This window comes from Fistularia commersonii, chromosome 3 (genome assembly GCF_037954325.1).
Source record: "Fistularia commersonii isolate RoL2024-O1a breed Wild chromosome 3, RoL_Fcom_v1.0, whole genome shotgun sequence".
NCBI classification, from domain to species: Eukaryota; Metazoa; Chordata; class Actinopteri; order Syngnathiformes; family Fistulariidae; genus Fistularia; species Fistularia commersonii.
This window is the reverse complement of record NC_141286.1, coordinates 13,661,761-13,686,530: the sequence shown is the minus strand read 5'-3', so window position 1 is coordinate 13,686,530 and position 24,770 is coordinate 13,661,761. Positions and strand designations below refer to the sequence as shown.

Here is a 24,770-nt window from a genome sequence, read left to right as displayed (position 1 = left end):
GCATTTAGATGACATTTTATTGTAATTAAAATGTGTATTGCTTAGGGCCTTCAGAGCTCCAGAATATGTGGATTCCCAAGAAACCATAATGAATATCCTTGAAAGGTTGTTACTTTGGTGATACTTTGGGGTTGGTGTGAAACGGCTTAAATATGTGACAGACAGGCGCTTCTATGATGTCATCAGACACACCAACACATGACCAACACTGAAGAGGGGAGGACACACACCAGGAGTTCCATTTGAATTGTTGGACAAATCTGTCTTATAATAATCTCAATTCAGATAAATAATTTAGGCAATAAATAGTTCCCCAACACACAGGAGAAGTATAAAACCTATATAAAAATAGAAGAGGCAGAATAGTTTTCAATATACATCTCCACAGTTGCCTCACTTCCTAGTTTTATTTAAAAAAAACATTTCTTCAAAATTATAAGCAACTAACAGGTTTGTCTGAAGCAATTTGACACTGATATGAATTCTCAGATCACAGAAGAGAGTTAATGAGACAGTGATGGAGCCCTACACAGTCAGGCTAGTTGCTGACCGGCTGTTGACAAGAAAGTCACTGCTAACTGGCTGATAATAACTCTGGCTGCGGGACGTTAATGGACACACATATGGAGAGGAATAAGTCCTTGGTGTTTGGTTTCATAGTCAAACTTCACAGTATTGCTAGTTCCAGACGGGCTTTGCAGCTCCGTCAGCCGGACCATGTCGGTCCAAGTGCAGCGTCTCAGGAGGAGAACCACCAAAATAGGCTTTTTGGAAAACACTGGACAGGTGGTCAAAATATGTTTCACTAATCTTTGGTTCAACAAAACCATATAATACTTCAATAGGATGTATTGTGGTTTGTTGTACACTTTAGGAGGTTAAAGGATAATTCCTGTATTCAAAACTTGGACCCTATTTTCCGATCTTTTGGGTTTACAAGATTAATGGAGACAATGGTCATTGGAATAGTGCAGTACTGTGCGAGAACACTCAGAGCAACAGCAAAAGCGTCAAATACTGATTTTTTTCTTTAAAAACCTAACCTACTTTTGCCTGAACAAAAATTGAGTTTGCACATTAAATGATGCACAAAGAAAGTTTCAAAAGGTTGCAAAATATGACATGCAATGGATTTTCAAAATGAAATACTTTATAGACTGTCACATCATATGATAATGGCTGGTGGTGGAAAACTCTGCAACCAGAGGATTTTCATCATGCAGGACATGATGGAAAACAATAAGGAAATTGACTTCATTGTATCAACTTTGCAGCGACAACTTTTAAACTTAAAAATATAAAGCTCATTTTCATGTCTAAGCAAACGTCAGGGAAATCAATCAACTTTCAATGTGGACAAAAGCGCTTGAGGAGCCTTATAACAGAAGCAGTCTATGGTGTTCTCACTCAGAACCAGACCCAATCGGTTGATTTTTTTCCATTATTGAAACCACCCCAAAAATTGGAAAAATAGGGCCCATAGTCAAATGTCTTTTGAAAACTATAACTTCACAGCATTAAACAGGGAGCTAAACTGATCACACTCTTTACAGAGACAAGGACAAATCCAACCCGCCCATTTTGAGGCTCCTCCTCCTCAACAATCTGTAATTCCATAATAGAAACTAATCTGCAGTCTGTTTCCATTTCAACATGTGACAGATACACAAGTGGAAAACTAACAATTTTAGTCAAATTGGATAGCAAACTCTCATGCTTGGTTTGGTGAAGGCAAGGTGAACCAGAAGTTTAAAAAATATATATATATATATATAAATATATATAAATGAGAAAACAAATGAATTTCGGCACCAAACTTTCAAAGTGCAACACATCCTTACAATCAACTTATATGTGTATAAATTTACCACAGCAAACATTTCAACTTAAATGAAACACGCCTGTTTCGCTCACTGAGGGGAAGCAGGGTGCATCAATCACAACAGAACACAGGAAGAATCCAGTCTAGTGTCACATGTCTCTGAGGCTGGACGCGTTCCACTGATCCTGTAAAGCACGACACGATTCTGAGCGGACCAGTCTGAGTTGGTCATTCTTACTCCACTTACCATAACAACACCCTTCCTAACTAAGTGTGTGGTGCCAGAGCACCTTCAATAAGGCTTGCTGTCATTTTTTGAGCGCTTCAGCTGCACCTTCAGCCTCTTCATGCCAATTTGGAAACCATTCATCGACTGGATTGCTGCCTGTGATGACACTGGGTTGTCATAGCTCACAAAGCCTGCAAGGCAGACACAAACAGGTATTATGTAGTATTAATGCTTTCAACGAAAAGCAATTTCCCCCCTGGGGGATCAATAAAGTATTCTGATTCTGATCTAATTAAAATAATGGGCAATAAACAGGATTATGTAATTGATGCACATTATTCTGAAAACCTGTAACTCTTGGCATCAACGATCAACCACATTTTGAGGTGACAATTTCGAAATCAGAATGGACACTTTTTACAAATTCTGATCCATCAACCTTGGGAAAAAGTTCAAACAGCATTTGTAAAACAGTTATGAACAAATGAACAATTGAACACTGGAATAACACTGAAGTCCTTCTCAGTAAAACCTCCCTTATTTGAAGTCACTTCTCACTGAACTTCCTGTGACCTGTGATTTATAAAAACAAACAAAACGAAAAATTATTTGGAAATTCCAATCTTTGAACTTCCATAGAACCTTTAAACCATCAATCTCCTGACAAGGTGCCCACAGAGGTGTTGCATCTCTTGTGTTACAGCTGAGCATATTGTCAAACAGTGTCTATGATAAGTATTCACCCCCTTGGATGTTTTACCCTTTTAGTGCTTTCATAAGTCAATCATGGTCAATAAAATTTGGCTTTTTTAACATAAAAAAATATTGGAAAATACTCTTTAATGTCAAAGTGAAAACAGATTTCTACAAAGTGATATCAATGAAATAAAAATATATAAAGGAATATAATTGTTTGCATAATTAATCACCCCCTTTTTAAGTTAATACATGAAGACAGAAGAACACTCCAAGCAACTCAGGGAAAGGGTGATTGAGATATACAATTCAGGGGATGGCTCAAAAAAAATTCCAGGGCATTGACTATCCCCCGGGGTTCAGTAAAATCCATTATCAAGAAATGGAAGGAATATGGCACTTGTGTGAATCAGCTTAGATCAGGCCGCCCTCATGACCGTGCAAGTAGGAGACTAGTGAGAGAAGCAACCAAGACCCCTACAACTACTCTGAAGGAGTTACAAGCTTCAGCTGCTGAGATGGGAGAGTTGCATATAGTAACCACTGCCCGGGTTCTTCACCTGTCAAAGCTTTCTGGGAGAGTGGTAATGAGAAAGCCACTGTTGAAGAAAAGTCATTTAGATCTCAACTAGAGTTTGCCAAAAAAACACCTGGAAGACTCCATGGTCAAGTGGAAGAAGACTCTTTGGTCTGATGAGACCAAAATCAAGCTTTTTGGCCATCAGACAAGACGTCATGTTTGGCCGAAACCGAACACTACACATCACCAAAAACACAGCATCCCCATTGTTAAGCATGGTGGTGGTAGCATCATGCTGTGGGGATGTTTCTCAGCGGCTGGACCTGGAAGTCAAAGCCCAGACCTCAATCCTACAGAGAATTTGTGGCTGGACTTAAAAAGGGCTGTTCAAGCCCAATATCCACGCAACCTAACAGAGCTTGAGCGGTTATGCAAGGAAGAATGGAGCAAAATTGCTGTGGGCAGATGTACAAGACTTATCGAGACTTATCCACACAGACTCACTGCTGTGATTGCATCCAAAGGTGCATCTACAAAATACTGACTGGAAGGGGGTGATTAATTATGCAAACAATTATATTTCTTTATATATTTTTATATAATTGACATAACTTTGTAGAAATCTGTTCTCACTTTGACATTAAACAGTTTTTTCCAATAAATTTTTGTGTTAAAAAAGCCAAATTTTATTGACCATGATTGACTTATTAAGCACTAAAAGGGTAAAACATCCAAGGGGATGAATACTTATGATAGACACTGTACCTCTTCAGAGGCTTTCTGATACAAGAGGAACTGACAGAAAGGAACCGGTCCATGACTTGGCTTGTGGCCAGTGGACTCTAAACCACTCCCAAAGGCTTTCCAGAAAGATACATTACACATCTTTGAGGTTTAGGGCTAGGTTTTTTTAGATTCCTTTCGGGCCGGGCTCATCAAAATTGAATCAGTATTGATTATCGATTGATGGTGGTTGGCAAGAAGTATCTCCATGTGGATTAATGTTGTGTTCACACCGCATTTGTGGTGTGAACCACATTATTTTATGACTATATCCTTCCCAATAAATCTACCATGACATTAAATTGTATGAATTTAAATTTTTGTCTAGCAATTCTTCAGCAAAGCAACCCACCGAAGCACTTGCTAAGATTGGTCTGCTTGTCAATGAAGACTTTAGCAGAGATCACATTTCCAAAGGGCATAAACATCTGGAGCAGGTCCTGGTCTCCAAATTCTTGAGGCAGGTGGTAAATGAACAAGTTGGCGCCTTCTGGACCTGCAAAACAATGTGTCTGTTTCACTAAATGAAATTGGACTTAACAACAAACCAAAAATATTACATCAAGCTGGTGGAATGGGGCTCTTAAGAGTCTTTATACAGGGATTACCGATCAGCTGTTGATCTGAGGATCAGGGTTGTGACATCATACCAGCTATGTGATTGCTGCTAGCTGATGCAGCAGATTTAAAAGAAAGTGAAAACTTTAGCACATACTGAAAGTAGGACGCAAACCCTTGACAACATGACCGACTGGATTTAAAAGCATTCATCATAAAACACTAATCCTGCTGTATTGGTCCATAAGCACACAGAATTTATTTTTGAAGAAAAATGAACTGGAAATTGTCAATGAACTTGTTCTGCGAAACTGTCATTTGTTTTGTCTACACATCCCCTTTTCTCACTGGTGCCCACAAAGCCTACCTTCCTTCTGGCTGCCTGCAGCAGAGATGCTCTGCTGGGACAGAAGGCTCTGGTTATAGAGGCTGGGCAGGGCAGCAGCAGCATACTGCTGGATGCCTGAGTAGGCCTGGCTCAGCGCCTCCATGGTGCTTCCTGAACCATTAGACAGACCCCCGGAGCCCAGACTGCCATTTAGTGCTGCCATCCCTGCATCAAGGCGGGCAAACACAAATGAAAAAATTACCTACAAATATTCTTAAAAGTTCTAAAAAATATGAAAACACAAAAGTGAAAATATCGAAATGAAAGCAAAGTAAAGAATTACTTAATAGAAGCAAAGCAAATCAAACTGAAAAATCAGAAAGACAAACAAAATTGAGTCAGTCAAGTATGTTTTCTTTTAGACAAACGTGATGTTTAAGACAGGCATGACTTCTGTTTTTACACTGTACATGAATTTCCCAGATCTGAGATTCTGTGGCCGTTGCAGCCTCACCACCTTGTGTATGATTCATGTCCAATTTCCTCACAGTAATAGAAAACTCCATGTATACAAGTTTACATTTAATTATTTTGTTTTAGCTTTGTCTCTCAACAGTTGTGTCATATATTACGTGTTTATATTGAGCTTATCAATTCTTTTGTTGTATTATTCTACAGGTGCTCCTGGAAAGTAGCAGCCAGCCATACAGAAATTCAAAAAAAAAAAAAATCTATATATTACTAACAATTACTAACATGCTGTCAACAAGGACAAACGCACTGTGGGATCAGTACCTGCCAGTGAACCCATATTGAGACCAGCTCCGGTTCCAGCAGCCAGAGACTGCAGGGTCCCCAGAGAGGCAATGGGGTTTACAGAGGAATTGCTGCTGGAGGTGGGGGAGGAGCCTGCCAGGAGAACATTTACTAGTCATGGTAAAGTAATAAAACCAAATCGCTGTTATCTGATGCTTTCACACTGGTGGAATTTTTAAATGTCCCCTGTTGGAGAAAATAAAGAGCGATGTAGTGAATAAATCCCGACATAATCTCTCTATGCATTGCACTTGCATTTTCCTTTTTAATTTTGAGACAATTCAAATATCCCAAATTAAGAGGCACCGGATTGAACTATTCTTTTCTTGTCAGTTTTCTTATCTTTGTACAATTTGAATACCAGATCACAGGTGGCTTAAAATCTAGTAATTTTCATGAAACTGTTCAGTGACTCTTTGTTCTACTCTATACGGAATTCATTTCTACACCCATTTACAGTTTATTTTCCTAGACTAACCATTACCTGAGCTTGTTAGTGCACTGAGCGGGCTGCTAGATGTCGTCATGGCACTGGAGCCAGTGGCTGAAGCCTGTGTGGCTGTTGCTGCTGCTAAAGCGGCCAGATTCTGCATTGCATTAAGACCTGGCATATACAAACACATTTACACATTTCAGCATTTAAGTTTGGAGGGGAAAAAAGATAATGATTAAAATAAATGGAGAAGTATTTATCATCCAACCAATTAAAAAAAAAACTGATCAGAAGCCATTTTAAGATAAAAATATATCTAAAAATATATCCTCCCTACAAGGATAATCGACAAAAGCTATAATATATGCAATACCATATTTCTAAATAACAGATCAGTGTTCTTCAATAACATAGAGAACCTAAAAAGAAATTCATGAGAAAACCAGATGAAAAAAAAAAAAAAAATGACCTGAAGATTTTGTCAGTCTTATTCAGAACTAGAACACTGATTGGCCTGAGTGGTAGTTTTCATGAATGAAGGCAGTTTAAAAGGATAGTCCTACCTGATACTGGGTGCAGGTTGTTGAGAGCGTTCCCTGCAGAGGCTGATTGCTGCAGCAACTGTAAGTAAAGCTACACATTTACACCGAACACAGATGATCCCACAGTCAGTGGAAATTCCAGGATGGATGATGAGAAATTACATGCACGAAAGATGGAAAATGAGGATAAATTGCTGGGTTAGAGGCGACCTCTGATGAAGACAAACTCACTGCTAGGTACTGTGGCCCAAGGCTGCTGAGCCCTGTCAGGTTTCCCCACATGGAGGCAGCACTTAGCTGCTGCATCTGCTGTTGCAGTTGCAGGGCCATGCGCTTCTGCTCCTTGTCCTTCTGAGTGTCAGCAAACTTCACCACAATGGGTGATGAGCAGCCCTACAACAAGAACCACACAATGTACAGTAAGTTATGGCATTATCAAGTGTTGTAGTGTAGGTGTTCTTGTGAGTATCAAGGTCACCTCCATGGTCTGGGACTGGTGCATGGACTTGATGGCTGACTGGGCCATCTGTCGGGCCGTGAATGTCACAAATGCACATCCTAAAATGAAAAACAAACTACAGGTCATTGATTGCTTTCATTATTACAGATGCTGAAGTGATTCATACCTGCATGTGTAACGTTTCTACAGAATGCTCACCTTTTATTTGACTGCCATGAAGAATTGTTTTTGAGACCTTGCTCTATTAATAGCCCATAATTATTAAAGATATGTTTTTTAAAAAGATTTTCTGATGCAATTTTCTTATCCTCTATTCACTGAAGTAATACCCCAAATAGAAAAGAGGTTAGTAAAATTGTTTTCAGCCCATGACTTCAGTCATTGCAATAACCTTGTACAACAATTTGCACCAAATTTATCCGTTCACTGATACTGGCAACAGCTTCCAAAAGCATCAGTCAAACTAAATATTACTCTATTTGAATACATTTGAATACACACAGATTAGACAGAATCTAAGACAGATTGATTACAAAAGGTTTTTTTAAAACCTGGATATTATTACAACCTTTTGCCATCTAACTAATAAATAGGGATAAATTTGCCCAATACAGACCTTAGATCTCATGGGCCATAAAACAGCTGCAAAGTAATCCTACCAGACAAGAGTCCCCCTAAGTGCCAGACAGGCTCAGACTGATTACTGACCTGTCTGGTGTTTGTGTGTCTCACCTCGGCTCAGTCCATCAGGGCCTCGAAGTATCCGGCACTCCTCTATCTGTCCGTACGGGGAGAACATCAATCTTATGTCGTTCTCGTTGCACTTCTTGGAGATCATTCCGATGAACAGCTTCCTGTCCTCCACTGCTGTAGTCAGCGCAACATTTAACAAATCTGCTGAGTGTCAACGTGAGCATTACAACATCAAACATGAATAAATGCCACATTGTCTCTCAAAGTCACTGAAAGTTGGCCTGTCTGAGTGAAAGGAAGTTCCAACAGCAAGTCATAACATTCAAACTGTATTCATTAGATTAAATCGCAGGCTCAACAGGCATTTTGGCAGGACACAGTGTCACTCAACAGATGCCCTAGAGGAAATAGACTGATAAACAAAGGCTGGTGCAAAGATGGCTTTTAAATCTTAATAAGGTTTTAAAAAGGTGTCCCAGTGATCCTGGCAGCTATGTTGTCAGGGGTTTTATGCCTATGGAAGGGTCACCCAAGGCAAATGGTCCCAGGTGAGGGACCAGACAAAGTGTGGCTTGGAAGACCTCCCATGAAGAAGACAAACATTGGACCCAGTATTCCCATGCCCGGACCCAGGTCACCAGGGCCACCCCTGGAGCCGGGCCCGGGGATGATGCTCAGTGGCCAGTGCCTGGTGGCCTGGTGGCCTGGTGGTCTTTGCCCATGGGCCTCGGCCGGCCACAGCCCAAAGGAATGACAAGGGTCCCTCTTCCCCTGGGTTCACCATCGATAGGAAGGGCCAATGGGGTCAGGCGCAGTTTGAGCCGGGCGGTAGCCGGAATGGAAGACCGTTGGGCGTCGAGGAGACTGTGGTCCACCATCCGACGGCTCAGGAGGGGGAAGCAGTGCTCCATCAACACTGTGTATAGCCGGAGCAGGGCGCTGCTGACCTCAACTCGAGATGTTGTAGAGCAGTTGCAGGAATACTTCCAAAACTTTCTCAACCCTGTTGAAATGCCTTCCAATGAGAAAGCAGAGCTGGGGGAATCTGGAGCGGACACACCTATTTCCAAGGCCAAAGTTGCTGAAGCAGTCAAAAACCTCTTCAGTACCGGGGCCCCGGGGGTAGGTGAGGTCCACCCTGGATTCCTCAAGGCTCTGGATGCTGGGGGGCTGTCCTGGCTGCCTTGGCCGCATTGTGTGGATGTCAGAGAGGGCCGCTGGACTGGCAGACCGGGGTGGTCCCCACTTTTTAAAAAGGGGGATCAGAGGGTGTGCTCCAACTACAGGGGGAAATCACACTCCCCAGCTTCCCTGGTACGGTCTATTCAGCGGTGCTGGAGAAGAGGGTCTGCTCAGTCGTTGAACCTCGGATCCAGGAGGAGCAGTGTGGTTTTTGTACTGGTCATGGAACAACAGACCAGCTCTATACCCTCAGCAGGGTCCTCGAGTGGGCATGGGAGTTTGCCCAGTCAACATGTGATTTGTGGACCTGAAAAAGGCATTCGACCGTGTCCTGCGGGCAATCCTGTGGTGGGTGCTCCGGGAGTATGGGGTACTGAACCTCGTCATTCGGGCTGTTTGGTCCCGGTGTTGGCGCTGGGTCAACATTGACGGTTGTAAGTCAGACCCGTTTCCGAGGAGAGTTGGACTGCACCAGAGCTGCCCTATGTCACCGATTCTGTTCATAACTTTTATGGACGGAATTTCTAGGCGCAGCCAGGGTGTCGAGGTGATCTGGTTTGGTGGCTACAGAATCCAGTCTCTGCTTTTTGCAAAGGATGTGGTTTTGTTGGCTTCATCAGGCCATGATCTCCAGCTCTCGCTGGAACGGTTTGCAACTGAGTATGAAGTGGCCAGGATGAGGATCAGCGCCTCTAAATCCGAGACCACGGTGCTCAACCGGAAACGGGTGGAATGCCCACTCCAAGTCGAGGGAGAGGTTCTGCCTCAAATGGAGGAGTTAAAGTATCTCAGGGTCTTATTCACGAGTGAGGGAAGGATGGAGTGGAATCGGGGTGGTGTCTGCAGCGATGTGAACTCTGTACCGGTCAGTCGTGGTGAAGAGGGAGCTGAGCCAAAAGGTGAAGCTCTCAAGTTACGTGTCAATCTTGGTTCCGACCCTTACCTATGGTCACAAGCTGTGGGTAGTGACCGAAAAAACAACAAAGCGGATACAAGCGGCCGAAATGAGTTTCCTCCATTGAGTGACCAGACTGTCCTTTAGAGATACGGTGAGAAGTTCGGTCATCTGGGGAGAGCTTGGAGTAGAGCTGCTGCTCCTCCGCATAGAGAAGACCCAGATGAGGTTGCTCAGGCATCTGGTCAGGATGCCTCCTGGAACCCTCCCGCGGGAAGTATTCCCAGCATGTCAATCTGGAAGGAGACCACAGGGAAGACCCAGGACACACTGGAGAGACTATGTCTCCAGGGTGGCTTTGGAGCGCCTTGGGGTCCCCCCAGAGGAGCCAGGCCACGTGGCAAGGGGGAGAGGGATGTCTGGGTCTCACTGCTCGCGCTGCTGCCCCCATGCCCCAACTCCGGATAAGCGGGGCAGGATGAATGGATGGTATTCAATTACCAAACAAGGTAAGGTATCAAGATGGTCTATGAACTGCATTGTATATCTCTATTCAAGACAACGCCTCACACAACCCCAAATGTTGGGTCCAAAATTAGAACAATTTCACCTGTTTTTTACTCTCTCATGTGGAGGCACCATTAGAAAACTATAGCAATAATTGCTTTAAATTGTTAATACAGAAGAAATAAAAAAGAATCCGTATTAGGCATATTATCATTTTTATGAAATAAACATAATAGTGTATGCTGTTATAACTAAAAAGACAAAGCATGTATAAACGATTCCTTACCATTATTCTTCTCACTGTCAGCAGGCTTCATCTGGATCGGGTGGTGCATCTATATAAGAACAATAAATGCATCAGACATAACTACTTTTGTTCAAAATATTATTAATGTTGAGGTTGGAGTTCAGCATGAATGACTCAAAGCCTTGAAAAATATGGCAATATGGCTTTCAGAGAAGGAAAATTGTACTTTTTTTTGTAATTGTTTTTAGTAACTCCTTACCTCTGAAAATAAAGTAACTGACATGATACATTTTGATGAGATGTATCATGTCAATCAGCAATCTATAGGACATTATTTAAACTAGTAATTACTCACCCTTTTTTTAAACAACTGGAAATTTGATAGTTCCATTAAAAAATGATCAATTGTTCCCATTTTTACTGAGAAATCCAAATATTCAACACATAAATCAAAAAAGACGACGGTGTGAATCAACAAGTGGAACACAGAGTTGAGGTTCCTGTGGATTGCAGCTCCTTGATTGTGGTCAAATCAACGCAGGACTTAATTCATACTAGGTTCCATGATGCCTTGCTTAGTTATGATTAATAAGAAAGTCTTCAAGCAGGCAAAATGTAAAGGGTCCATAAAGTGAAATACTGCTGTTGAGTGTGTGTAGATGAAAAAAGCTCTCTCATCCTGACACATCACTAACACACCGGAAATAGACCGCGTCTAACAGCTAGTGTCACAAGCTCAGAGGCAGAAAATAGCTTCGAAAAGCTTAACAAAACGAAACCCTGTGCATAATGTATAGCTTCACCAACTTTGTCTGAAAGATCCAAATAAAACCACGTTGAACTGAAGGACAAGGTACAAAGCAACATCCATTCCGTCTGGTTAGAAAACTGTCTGAACTATAACAAAATACATCTCTTATTTCTTGTCAAAAGTATAATCTCCTCATAGTTAATATGGGAAGATTATAGTTTTGATATATGTCATCTTATATCATAAAGATATAAGAAGACGCTTGGCAACTGCGCACATAACAAAATGGGCACTTCATTTTCGGACTACCTGATGCCAGTTTGCTAAGAGGTTAATCAAGGTGAGATGAAGACTTTAATCTTAGAATTTAAAATGTGTTAAATGGGTCAGTGCCCAGGCCCATTCAAATTGGCAGAGGTAACATGTAAAATAGAAGATGACAGTGAGTTGACCTACCCCCGGTAGGATCTTCATGTTGTGCAAAGCATTCTGTGCTTCCAGGGCTGATTTACGAGTGTAGTATGTTATAAAACAGCAGCCTGTATAAGGGAAAAGTCAGCACGTCACACAATTTAATGTGAAAAAAGGCAAGTTATAAGCATTATATTTCGAAACCCCAGATGTGACTTATTTCATATTTAATGATATGTAGGGGCTTGGAAAACAAGATTTTGAACTTTTTAATTGTGTTTGAAGTAAACTACCAAATAACTAATTACACACTTAATTAGGCTAAAAATTGTTGTTGAAACAGCAGTCTCATTGGAAATGTCCAACATGAATCGCAAAAGCAAGAGCCTTTAAAAGAAATGATAAAATTAAACTTAATTTATATCAATAACAGTGTTACATTCAGTGACCTGCAAAGTTATGTCTGACTCAGCTGAGAGGAAGGCTTGACGAAAAAATTTGCAGTAATTGCTCTGAACTGTTGTGGGTAAATTCAGCTGACAATGCCTTTTCACATAAGTTACAAAAATCGCAGCTGTTTTTCTAATATAGGTTAAATAGTTAAGTGGAAAATAATTTTTGTTTGTTGAATATTAAGAGTTTTGACAACGATGAATTCTTTCATGCATCAAATCAAGAATTATAATGCCATATAATTAAGAGTGACAGCATTCTCCCTATTTACTGTGGGGGAAAAACAGGTTATCCTTGTCATGGCACAAGCACTTTGCCTGTGTTGTATGACAAACATGTACTTTACCTGTCTTATCATCCAGACTGTTTTGAAGTAAATCGATTATGTGTTATTGACATGACATATAAGTGTATCTAAGAAGGAATTATTAACCTGTTGACAAATATGTGTACATGATCTTAGTCTCCTTGTCTCTCAATAAAAGCTTGTCTATAATATCAATCGGTGTCCAGCCTGTAAGGAGACTGCACCCTATTCGGCCGAATAGAGAGGATTGAGCTCTGGTTTGGTTGCAGATGACTGCTGATAACTGCTGATCATTTCAACCGTTGCTGACTATTGCTCATTGTTCACTGAAATTCAAGGCATTGTTTCTGTAATAAATTCCAATAAACTCAGAACACTTATTGTTGTCTTGCTTCCTCACCCTAGAGACTTTTACCTTTACAACTGTGTTTCTATGTATATGCAGGGAGAGGGATATTCATTCATGTGAAATATTAACAGTGAATCACTAAAAAGACAACTACATATATATATATATACATATATATATATAAAAAACAATATAAAAAAACTTGAAAAATTAAACCCATACAGACTGGTCTATACAGTGTTGATGTTCATTGACCACTGTCAACTGTGTAATATGTTAAAAGGTATTTGTGCATCACACAAACAGGCTGGGTTGATTTAGAGAAAGCATGTTGGATTTTTTGATTATCAATAGTCACAAATCACCAGTTTTATGATTATGTTAATATGTGTGACTTCAAGCAGACCTTTGCTCTGTGGGGGGTTCTGGCTGCGGTCGCGGAGAACGTTGATCTCATAGACAGCCCCAAAAGGCTCGAAGAGATCCCGGAGCTGTTCCTCAGACCAGGAGCGAGGAATCTGGCCCACAAACATCTTGATGGCGTCCACATCTGGTTGGTCAGGGTGGTCCAGAGACCCGTTCATCTTCTTCCCACTGCAAAGACACACAGTGTTTGATGGTGGAATGAATAGGAAACATCACAAAGATCCATTACAATTGCCAACTACCATGTTGCAGAGCTTCCAATGAAAGCACATTTTCAAGAGAAACAGTAGTTCTGATTACAGTCCTTCATTAATCACCAGTTTTTCAGCCTTACAAAACATTAATAAAGAGAGGCAACAGACATTTTATAAATTTGTACGTTTCTATGTCCTCGAGCCAAATTTTCAAGACATTACTTCCAACATGCCAGTATTTATATGGAAATCTAAATAAAAATGTCTGTTCAAAATGAAAAAAACTATATTCAACAATAAAAATTTATACCAGATGTTTCATAGTTCAACTTACCCATTTATAGCCAAATGAGCAGAAAAACATCATGTCATTCTCAGGATTTCATTACCATTTAAATACAGAATAGTAACATTTATCATTTCTGTAGCAGGAATGTCAAGCTTATCTATTAAGGTCCTAGATAATAGTTTGACATTCATGGTGCTAGACTAGAATTGCTCAACTTGGCATTGCAAATGATGCAGTTAGGACATTGACAATCACGTTCCGTTATACATGTGAATCCATATTGCAAATATTCATCCGACCACTTCCTTTTTTTGCTCGACTTAATTAGTATGAAGGGATTAAAATATTCAGAAAGCAATCACACGACGTACCATCACAACTGTCACTAGTTGACTACTGAGCGCATCAAAATCCCTCAAGCACAGGTAGGCCAAGCTATGTAGCGTGATCACCTGCAGTCAGTGATGGCCAAGCAGGGCATGTCATCACGAATTATATGAGTCAGGTGTGTGTCTTGACCTCCACCGAACCCCTAAGGTTCGATCAAATCCAGGTTAAGAACCACTGATTTAGAGTGAATTACTAATATATTTACTGACAGGTAGACAATTGGCAAAGACTGTTTCTATCGACCAGAAAAACATTAACAAATCACAATTGGCAGCTGGACAAGATATATAATCTCAAGTCACCAAGAAAGTGTGGTTTAAGGCCCATATGTACCAACTCAAAAATGAAAACTTCAGAATGCACAAAAATGACAATACTTCCGTTGAACCAACATGTTTAAGGTTAGCAAAACAGCTCATAACAGCTGAAAGCTAATCTGTATTTATTTATAGAAGCATGTTACATTGTCATGTATAAACCAAAAATACAGACTTGTGTCGATGTGTGACTGCTTACAAATATTACATCCTGATTAATTTAAAAGGCATTCAAATCACTGCTTCCACAAGGTAAAAACCTCTCATCATCCATTCACATGCAAGCTTTCATAGGGACATCAATGAAGGCCAGTGAAGGCTTCAGAAACACAATAGTTGCCTCACCATGAAAGAGCCTAAACGTACTTATGGATGGATGGATGGATAGATAGATAAAACTAACAGGACTTCGGTGATCGTGGTCCTTATTAAAATACAGGAAAGGAATCACAAAAAGCAACCCCCCACAGATCCTATGAATGAATGGTGTGACTGCTCTTGGTCGTGATATTCACAACTGCTGTAGATGCTAGCCTTTCATATTCAGTTGGCTTTTAGTAAACCATTAAATAGATTGTAATTACTGAAATAAATGTTTTTCCGATGTACTCACATCTATTGAGCCAATTCATTGTTCACATCATTTTACAGAAATTCCCAAGAAAAATGGTGAGAAACTGGAGATATTGATATTTTTCTCATGAGTCCACTCAAATTGTGTGAGTAACAGTGGATGTGCAGGTTAAGATATCATTTCACTAATCAGCAAATTGTTTTTGTAATTCCTGAGCTACAACTGACCAATCAAGATTTGTGCCACTGATTCAACACGGCCAATCCCTCAGATGAGGATAATAACAAAGGCCAACTTGTCCCAATGATCAAGACACACTGCATATACTGGTGTCACAACAATGGCAGACAGTTGTTTCAGTGTGTCATTAGCTCAGGTTCCCCAGCTTGTTGAGTTTTGAAGGAGTGAAGGATAATGAATACAGCAAGGCAAAGCCTGTCAAACCACTAGTTCAGCTGTTTAAAGGTTCAAGTTTCTATTGATTAATATGCAAAGAAATGAAACCGCTAAAGTTTAAGGTTATTACTTATGTAAATGCAATGATGTAAGCAGAACATAAGGAAATATACCCTTTTACCTGTTTTTCCATCCAATCTTGTAAAAACCAAATTGAGAGTTGCTTGTCAGTGCTCATTAGAAAATGTGTAAGCCACAACTTGGCGTGAATGTCAGAATATCAGTCAAAAATCACACTTTATTTTGGGATTGTCCAGTTTAGAAAAACAACTAGGTTATCAGAGGAAACAATGTCAATTGTTTCTTTAGAAGATGACAAATGTCTGCAGTTGATATGTCATCTGCAGAAGGTAAGTATTAATCTGAACCCATTTCTCTTTTTAATGATGGTATAAGGAAGCTGTAGATCAGACGACATGGAAATCTTATCCATGTTCTCCATCTGTCAAGAGTTTGTGGGAAGTGCTCTGGTAGAATTCAACTATTGGGCCCTGGAATGTTTTCATTTTATAGTCTGATGACATCTTCTTGGTAATATGTATTCTTCTGTCCTTTCATTTTAATCAATTTGTCACAACAGCAAAGACAGCCAATAAAGTTGGTGTAGCCTAAATCTCACCATAGTCATTTTACTGTGCTGAAAGTTGTTCTTGACACAAAGTTCGGACACTGACTTTGTCGATGACATAGAAAAAGCATCTTCCACATTAGCTTTCCTCTTTACTACCATAGCCATATAGACAGCTTTGCCTCACCCCCAATAGTGAAGCAATTTAGCACTGATATTAAACTTGGGACTTGAGGTGAATTGTGCTCAGCAAGGTCAACAAACTGTTGTGCAGCCGTGTAGCTCATTAGTAGTCTCAGTTTTCAGCATTTTCCATTATACGTATCAATCGCGGGAACGCTTATCACAACTACCTGAACAACACTCATTACCCTATGTCAACATCTCTTGGGTTACTGGTAGATAAACAATATCATAATCCAGCCACCAGGTCCTAATTATTTTATAAATCAACAAAGTCAGACCTCCACACTGGTTTTTGCAGTTGATTCAAAACATATGCACAGTGTTAACTTTGCTTATGTGCATCAAGTCTTGTTATAACAGTAATGGCCTTCTATACCCTCATACGAGCCATAACACTTCCATTGGTAACACAAGTCTAGGATTGCAGGAATTTGTGCTACTTACTAACATTGAGAACCTCTGAGAAACCCTCTCTACCACTGAATGACTGTGTAAATAGTCCATAAGAGAACTGCACAAAGCTCAACATCCAGGTGAACCAATGGCCAAAATATATTTGTTTTGACCGTATATGACAATGTATTTTTTTTCATTTTGAGAACAGAAAATTCTTAATGTTAATTTTGCCATACTTATGACCTAAATTAATGGTCATGAGATATGGTCTTGCAAGAGACAAAAGATAATCCTACTTTCAATGAAGCACACTTAATATTTGGAATAATATTTTATGCTTGCCACTTATTAACTGTTAAATAACATAGTTAAAAGTAGTTATTTGGATGGATAAATTATTGTGTGGCAAATGCCCAAGAAACAAAAATAACTTTCTACAAGCAGGAGGTTCACTTTTCAAATAACTGAAAATAAGAATTCACTTTGGTGTGACAGCAGTAAAAACAAGCATTCCACCATCTTGAACCTGGTATGTGAACATTTACTGCAACAGTAACAAGTCAGAACGCAGACTGCACAAATAACCTTACCCTGTAAGAGATGGTTCACATGTGTAAGGGCCATTCATACAATAAATCCTCAGAACAATCCTGTAATCCCATGGTGTCCACTCCAACGCTTCAATCTCCACTGCAGTCCCCTCATACACACTTGACTTGTAGATCCTTCAATTAAATAACACAGTGGCATAGCCTCCAACCCCATTGTGAACCCTTCGACCTGTGATCCTTTCATTTTCTGTTCTGTTCTGCTTCTGCTGCATGGGTAGACCCAACCCCAGCTGATACTGGGGAAAATCCACTTCTATGCTTCTTTCATCTGACAAGATGAAGAGTCCACACTGGGGATCATATATTTAACTCTTGTGAAGATGCAGCTGCTTTGCACATGACTAACATGTTACATCACTGGAATAGAGTGGGTTTTTACTTACGACAGTTAGCAGTAACCAGCTACAGTTTTCTAGAAGAAATATAAAGCAAAAAAACTCAAGTCTACTCTATTTTTCAGTACTTTAACACATGAACCCTACTATAAGAAGCTGCACTGAATATACGTCCATAAATTGTTCTGACTATAGTATGATGAATATGCTTCGAGCAAACCGGTGGATTTGGAAGCCTGACGGAAAAAAAATACATTTTTACATTATTGTAATAACAGAAAACACTATGCTCAACACTGCAACATGTAAAAAGAGGATTGAGGCATCAGTCCTCCGTTATGTCGTTGGGGGTATGTTGTTTTTCAGCTGTTGTGTCAGTTCAAATCTGCAGTTCACAGTCCAATAATACTTCACATTTCTCACGATCTTTTGCCCTGAGTGATCAATATTAGCTGTTACGTGTCAGGTTTATTTTCTTCAAATAATCTTAGCATGAGCAGTTGGGTTCACAGGCAGAGCTGTCCTTCACCATGCCAAACGTGAGTGAGAAATAACAGCTCTTTAATCAGACAACAGATTTCTGTCTGTCAAGTGGGTCCAGCAGTGCAGCCTCCATGATATAGGAAGCGAACTCCAGGTATAATTCCAAGACAACTGCTATAACAAGACATACTAGTACAACAGTGAGGAGACACTCCCCTCCAGGCCCTCAGATAGATTAATCAGTTTAGCTGGACGTGCCATGGAACTCTGTGTCCCAGCTCGAAAGGAACGCCTGATATGGCAACTTTATTGGTCCACCAAAGGCTCATCACCACAAGGAGGTGTCTGTCACAGCAGGGGCAGGATGCTTGTGCGGGAGGCTATTAATCAATTAGTCAAAAATAAATAACTACTGCATGGACGCAGTGAGAGTATATGAAGGTAGTTGGTGTGAGAGAGGAGGATACAGAGAATAGGGTTAGATCGAGAAAGTTGATTCGCTGTGGGGACCCCTGAAGGGAAAAGACGAAAGGAGAAGAAAAAGTCATGTCCTGTATACTTCAAATTTGCTGTGTGGACAAAATACATGATGTGATCAAAAGACAAGCAATACTTCAATGGCAAAAGGAGAAGAAAAAATAGCTATAGAACTAAAAGTTTTAACACAAGTGTCATAAAAAGGGCATTGAAAGTTGACTGATGTATACATCAGTTTTTCATCTTTGGATGGACACCAGTGAGTAAGTTGATGAACCTTATCAGCTTTCAGGCAAATCTGACTAATTAGAGTAAAAGCTTTATAGTGAGTCTAATATATGAATAAAAACAACAGGCTGACTACAATTGTTCAAATAACAACCAACAAATACACAATCATTCCTGGAAAATCTGCTAGAGGGGAGGATTTGTGTTCACAAGACTGCAGTTTTTTAACTTTGAAAACAAATGACAAATATATGCTGATCCAACATTGAACCTGTTCACTAATGAGCAACTGCTTAAAAGTTCAAGCCACAGCTAATCGGACAGAAAAGCAGCTATGTTCCTGCATTCACTAACATTAAACAGAACTGATTTTATAAAGTTTCCTTTAGGAACAGTCCAGCGGTTTGTATAGGTGGAGATGCAGATTTTTTTTTTTCTTTTTCTTCCTTTGCTGGAATTCATCTTGAATCTGGAATGCCACATTTTGAAAAGTAGCAGTATTTGTAACCGTGAATACTTTTGTGGTAAAAAAAAAAAAAAAAGTTGACAAAACATTTTTCTTTTTCATGATTATATGTCCCAAATCTGTAGTTTACAGCAAGCACAAGGTTAGAATGTCGCTTGAAAAAATGTCATAATCAACTCCAATTCATCCCGAAAGAACATTGTAGCAGGACGATATTTATCAAAAAATACAATGAAACTATGGGAAACTGCAGAATTGATTCTGTGCCTGTTACAATAGTGTCATACAACTATACAGTTGTGTTGTTATCCCTATCTTTATACTAATTAAGACTTTAAAATAGACCCCATATCATTTATGACAGCCCTGGGATGGTGGTGGTGTTACTTACACAGGACTAGAATTCAAAGAGCAGTGATCCACCATCATCTCTGGAAGAAAATCCAGTTTGAAAGAAGCCATGACTTTTCCTGATTCTTCTTTCTTTTAGAGGTTAAATGGAAATCAGATGTAGGTGGTAAACTCCAGATCATATGCTTCTGGGTAGGTCCTGGGTGACTGGTCTAATCACGTAGTTGATGGTGCACAAAAGCCAGAGACAAACAGTGAGCTGCAACAAGTCAATCCACATGGAGAACCCTTTGCAGGGAACACAAAGACAACAACTGGACCCAGGAACCACCTTCGTCTGAGATGGAAAGAAGGCGACACAAAGTGACAGACCGTAGAGGTGCTTTCCAGGATCTGGGACTGGGACCGACCCATGCATGGATATCATGGAAATAGAGGACTGCTGGGATCACTGGGGCCAAAGGGAGTATTGGTCATTTCAGGTCCCACAATCAAATTGCTGATGACCAATGGCCTTTGTGAACATTTCTCCTAGGCCAGCAGATCTGGCTGCAGCGTCAGATAAACAGGGTGTCAGATTGATGGTGATAAGGCCCAGTGGGCAGCGGGAATGAAAGAGGGAGTGAATAGTGCTGGCCAGCCAGTAGCTAATCCCTGGACTAGCCACACCAGGGGCTAACAATTAGGTTCCGGCCCGAGGGGGGCTGTGTTTGCCCTGTTGTGCTGCAAGCTGCACTGGTTTGTGTGCAGTGTGTGTGTGTGCAGTGTGTGTGTGTGTGTGTGTGTGTGTGTGTGTGCGTGCGTGTAAACGGAAGGGAGCCAATGTCATATGACAAGGGCGGTGGTCTCATGCACTCCATTGCACATACAAACAGACCAACACCTAGTTGGAGTGAAAAGAAGTTGGAGCAGACCTCAAACAAAACTGAAATTCTACCATCATGATGTATTTCACATGATAATGACTAGAAATAATACAGTAGATAACATGCAAAGTGAAGCAAAACAAAAATCACTTGATGTGCTGGACTGATTACTCAGCTTTAGGTAATACCAATTGCTGCTATACAGCAAAAAAATCAAGTTCACTTTATGCTTTTGCAATTACTATAGGGTCGACTCAAAATGTCCGCATCTGTTTTAACAGTCCATTGATGGTTGGATTCAACCCCATCTACACAAATCACTTGCAATAGAGTTATTTATATTGTATACCATATTTTGCAGACCATAAGGCGAAATAATCAATGAACGGAATCTATGATAAATGAATCTATTTTCATAGGTTGGGCGCATTGTGTTATCTGGCACATGATAAAATGTACAGTATATAAAGTAAAATAAAATAGTCAGTTTAGTCGAACTTTATTCCTCATTCACTCGTTCAATAACCCACTGTTCAATTTGGTCCTCTAACTGTGGCCATTTGCTTTGTTCCCTCCAATACTGTTTGGTCGTCTTTACTTGATGCAGTTCATCTGCTTGCTTCCTCCATTTCCATGCCATTGATTCATTAATGTTGAATTCTTTCGCAGCTGCTCTATTTTCATGATCTACTGCTTGACCGACAGCCTTGAGTTTGAATTCTGCTTCACAAGCAGGTCTCTTAACAGGGGCCATTTTTTGGGCTTCTCCTACACACAAATGTACATTAATATTATGTTCAAGCATAGTATGTACCAGTATTACAAAAATTGGTGGAGGTGCATAATGTTTTCTGATTGGTTTATCGTTGCCAGCGAAAGCGGACACTTAAAGTTAGTGTGAGGTTGGAACAACGTTGTATTCCAGCATTACATAAGTAGTTATCTAACGTCGTCTGACATTGCAACCCATATTCAACCAAGGACCGACTTTAATACGCAGCGTCCCTGTGTCAGGTGGGAATGGTCCGACAATCAATCAAGTGGAGTGGCTTTCTCACTTACCAAAGTTGCACTAAAACATTTTGACAGATTTTTGAGCACAGTGTACCCCATAAAATTGGTTCGAGTCTGTAAGCACAACAAGAATTCATACATAAGGCGCACCGGCTGATTTCTAGAAAATTTAAGGATTTTAAGTGCGCGAAAAATACGGTATTAATCATGAGCAGAGCAGGACATTGAATACCAAATGTATTAAAATATTTTGTCTAATACTAGGAACCCATGACTTCTAAATTTTGCAGATGAGAGACAATATAATTAATAATACTTTTCAGTTGCATGAGTTGACAAACTTGGCAAATATGCCTGAGGCAGAGCAGGTTGTTCCTAAGAAAAAAAAGTTCATTTTAACATATTTGACTGCAACCACTACAAACAAAAGGTTTGACTAGAGGAAGGGAAAATCTGAGACAGTTGAAACATGTCATGTTTTGAATCTTTTTCCAAAACTGGTGGCATAAATACATAGGTCAATTATAAACTGATAGAAAAATGACATTAATTAATTTAGATACTATGTTAAAGGTGACTAGGGATGAAAATTTGATCTTTCATCACCCCGAATACATGTCTCAAAGAGCTGACACACTTTAATACCAACAAGCCCTGGCCTGTATTCTGTGGATTTGTTATGGTTCGATATGTAGAGAAACTGCAGGGCTTGACACCTGCATTGCATACCATGAATCAAACTCACTGGTGTGGTCCATTAATCAGATGCATCATTTATTCCTTAGGGGCCAGTGCTACAAACTTATACCATAATATCCTAAGATTTGTTTACATCTGTTATGCCTATAAAAACCACAAAGTGCCTAAACTCTTTATTTTTATTACTGTATTTGCATTATGTTACATTCAGCTTGTAATTGTTCAGCAAGATCAATGACACTGAGGTTGTCATGCCTTGTTGCGCAGAGTGCTGTACACAGATCATGCCCCTTTACATTTTTGTCCTTGAAACCCTCTACAATATTTGTATGATCACTTTCATATTTAAATGTAATCACTGAATGGCATAGTTTGCATGAAATGCTTGCATTCATTTGGGTTGGAAATTTAATTATGCTGTAGTGTCTGTACCCTGAAAAACTGTTCGGTTTCAATACTCTTGCTCATTAAAGTACTAATGTGGCCAAACTGTTTAATTTTATCCTGCTGGTTCTATATATTACTATATCTCTATATTTCTTTCACAAGTACAAGGGCTGCTTAAGCTTGCCTCATTTCAAAAATATGCAGCTCTCGCATTGCCACTCTCATAGAACAAAAACAGACAACAACTAAGGACACTCAGAGCACATTTCCCCCAAGGCCAAAAGCCCATTCTAGTATAACATGTATATGCACAACTGACTACATCATACTAGTTGAGATTTTTGTCCATAAATGTCAGGTTATTTTTATACAAAGGTTCTCTGAAATATTTAATGTCTAGGAAATAAAGTAAGACAACAAAAATAGCACTGCCTGGATCTGCCAAACAACATCTAAGTGAAAAATGCCCCACTAGTGTTAGTGTTATGTCGCAGACTGATGGACTGAACAACAATTTAAACCTAATTGGCATATTATTCAAACCTTTGTATGCCTCCTTTAAATATTAGAATCTCTTAACAATTTAAAAGGTTCATCTAAATAAAGATGCCAGAAGGCAGTTTAATATATATATATATATATATACACACGTTTACACACAAGGTTTTGACTGTTTTTAGATTTGATTAGTTTGTTTTCTTGAGATTTAGCATTTCTCTTTTACAAATACAAGACAATTTCCTGATATCCACCCATCCATCCATCTTCTGCTTCTTATCCTGCACTCAGGGTTACAGGGAATGCTGGAGCCTATCCCAGCTGTCTTCGGGCGAGAGACGGGGTACACCCTGGACTGATCAATAGTAGGGCCACATATATTAATAAAGAACCATTTTTCCTAATTTTTCCTTTGCTGCATGTTTTTGGACTGTTCGAAGAAACCAAAGAACCCGGAGAAGATGCAAGTCTACACAAAATGTCTCTCTTGCCGGAATCCAACCAGGGTCCTTCATGCTCTGATGCCAAAGCTCTAATCACTGTGCCACCACTTCTTGATATTATGCAATCATTTTCCGGAGAACTTTCTGTCTAGCTCTTTCAAATGTTCATTAGAGCACTTCACATAAAATCCTAAGCATTGTGGATGTAGGCAGGGGGGAGCAGCAGAATGCTATGGAACAATATACCTTTTTGGAAACCTATATAATGATCCTTAAAAAATTCATAAAAATGTTAAGTCAATTTTACAATAACCTCCACACAAAAAACCTTTGGACAAAGAATCTTTTCTTTTTTGCTTTGCAGAGGGATATTTATTTATCCTGACATATAAATTGACCTCAATGACTAGGAAATATTTTGATACTTGAAAATTGTCATGCTAGAAAATACGAAAATAAAAATTAAAAGTTTAAGTCTCCAACAATATTAAAAAAAAACAGGACACTTGAAAAAAACCTAACATTTATTAGATTTTACAATTGATTTAATTTGCTAGTCTGCCTTGAAACTGTTATTTCAATTTTAATAGAATTTGTGTAATGGAATAAAAAGTATTTTACATCAGTTAGAAGTGTGAGAATATGGTGTTGAGTATATGGATGTTGGGCATGCAAATTTGCTTTAGGACAACAAAAACAAGTGGTTCTGGCATGACTTCTGTATTGATATGTTTGTTTTGTCAAACTACTTATTTGGATACTGTCTGTGCCGCAATGAAAAAATATCTTCACATAGCTAACAGTTAGTGCAGAAAACTAGTCAAAAGTTACAGTTAATGCTAAAACTACAACTAGCCTCACAACGTGAATGTTAACAAGTGGAAATCAGCTACATAAACATGGTATACAAGTGCTGGATGATATAGATGTACCGTTTATATTATGAGACATAATTTCATTGTGCGAGGGGTAGTTCGTCCGGTGTTAATTATCAACTACATAGGATCAAGCTACATTCTATCGATGAGCCTAAGCTATGATTACAATCGTAAATAGAAGATTTCCCTGGAATTCACTCATCTTTATACAGGACAAATGCTCAAATTGAGGTCTTCCAAAATGTCTTTCCCCGCC

The 24,770-nt window shown here is 39.6% G+C and overlaps 1 protein-coding gene across 3 annotated transcripts in view; it reads right to left on the bottom strand.

Annotated features, from left to right (window-relative positions):
* celf1 (cugbp, Elav-like family member 1) overlaps window positions 1-24,770 on the bottom strand; it is a 28,675-nt gene that overhangs the window by 2,991 nt on the left and 914 nt on the right. Inside the window, exons 1-13 of one of the 3 annotated variants that reach the window (XM_086143697.1) lie at window positions 19,770-20,105; window positions 13,389-13,576; window positions 11,919-12,001; window positions 10,751-10,799; window positions 7,920-8,054; window positions 7,206-7,285; window positions 6,959-7,120; window positions 6,749-6,806; window positions 6,237-6,356; window positions 5,732-5,845; window positions 4,976-5,161; window positions 4,403-4,546; window positions 2,070-2,242 (exon numbers count right to left, since the gene is read on the bottom strand). In XM_086143697.1, the coding sequence (XP_085999823.1) occupies window positions 2,115-2,242; window positions 4,403-4,546; window positions 4,976-5,161; window positions 5,732-5,845; window positions 6,237-6,356; window positions 6,749-6,806; window positions 6,959-7,120; window positions 7,206-7,285; window positions 7,920-8,054; window positions 10,751-10,799; window positions 11,919-12,001; window positions 13,389-13,576; window positions 19,770-19,840 (1,518 nt within the window). In that variant the 5' untranslated portion in view covers window positions 19,841-20,105 and the 3' untranslated portion in view covers window positions 2,070-2,114. Of the gene's footprint in view, window positions 1-2,069; window positions 2,243-4,402; window positions 4,547-4,975; window positions 5,162-5,731; window positions 5,846-6,236; window positions 6,357-6,748; window positions 6,819-6,958; window positions 7,121-7,205; window positions 7,286-7,919; window positions 8,055-10,750; window positions 10,800-11,918; window positions 12,002-13,388; window positions 13,577-19,769; window positions 20,106-24,770 lie in introns of those variants that run through there. The other 2 variants (XM_086143696.1, XM_086143698.1) reach the window with 2 other exon arrangements.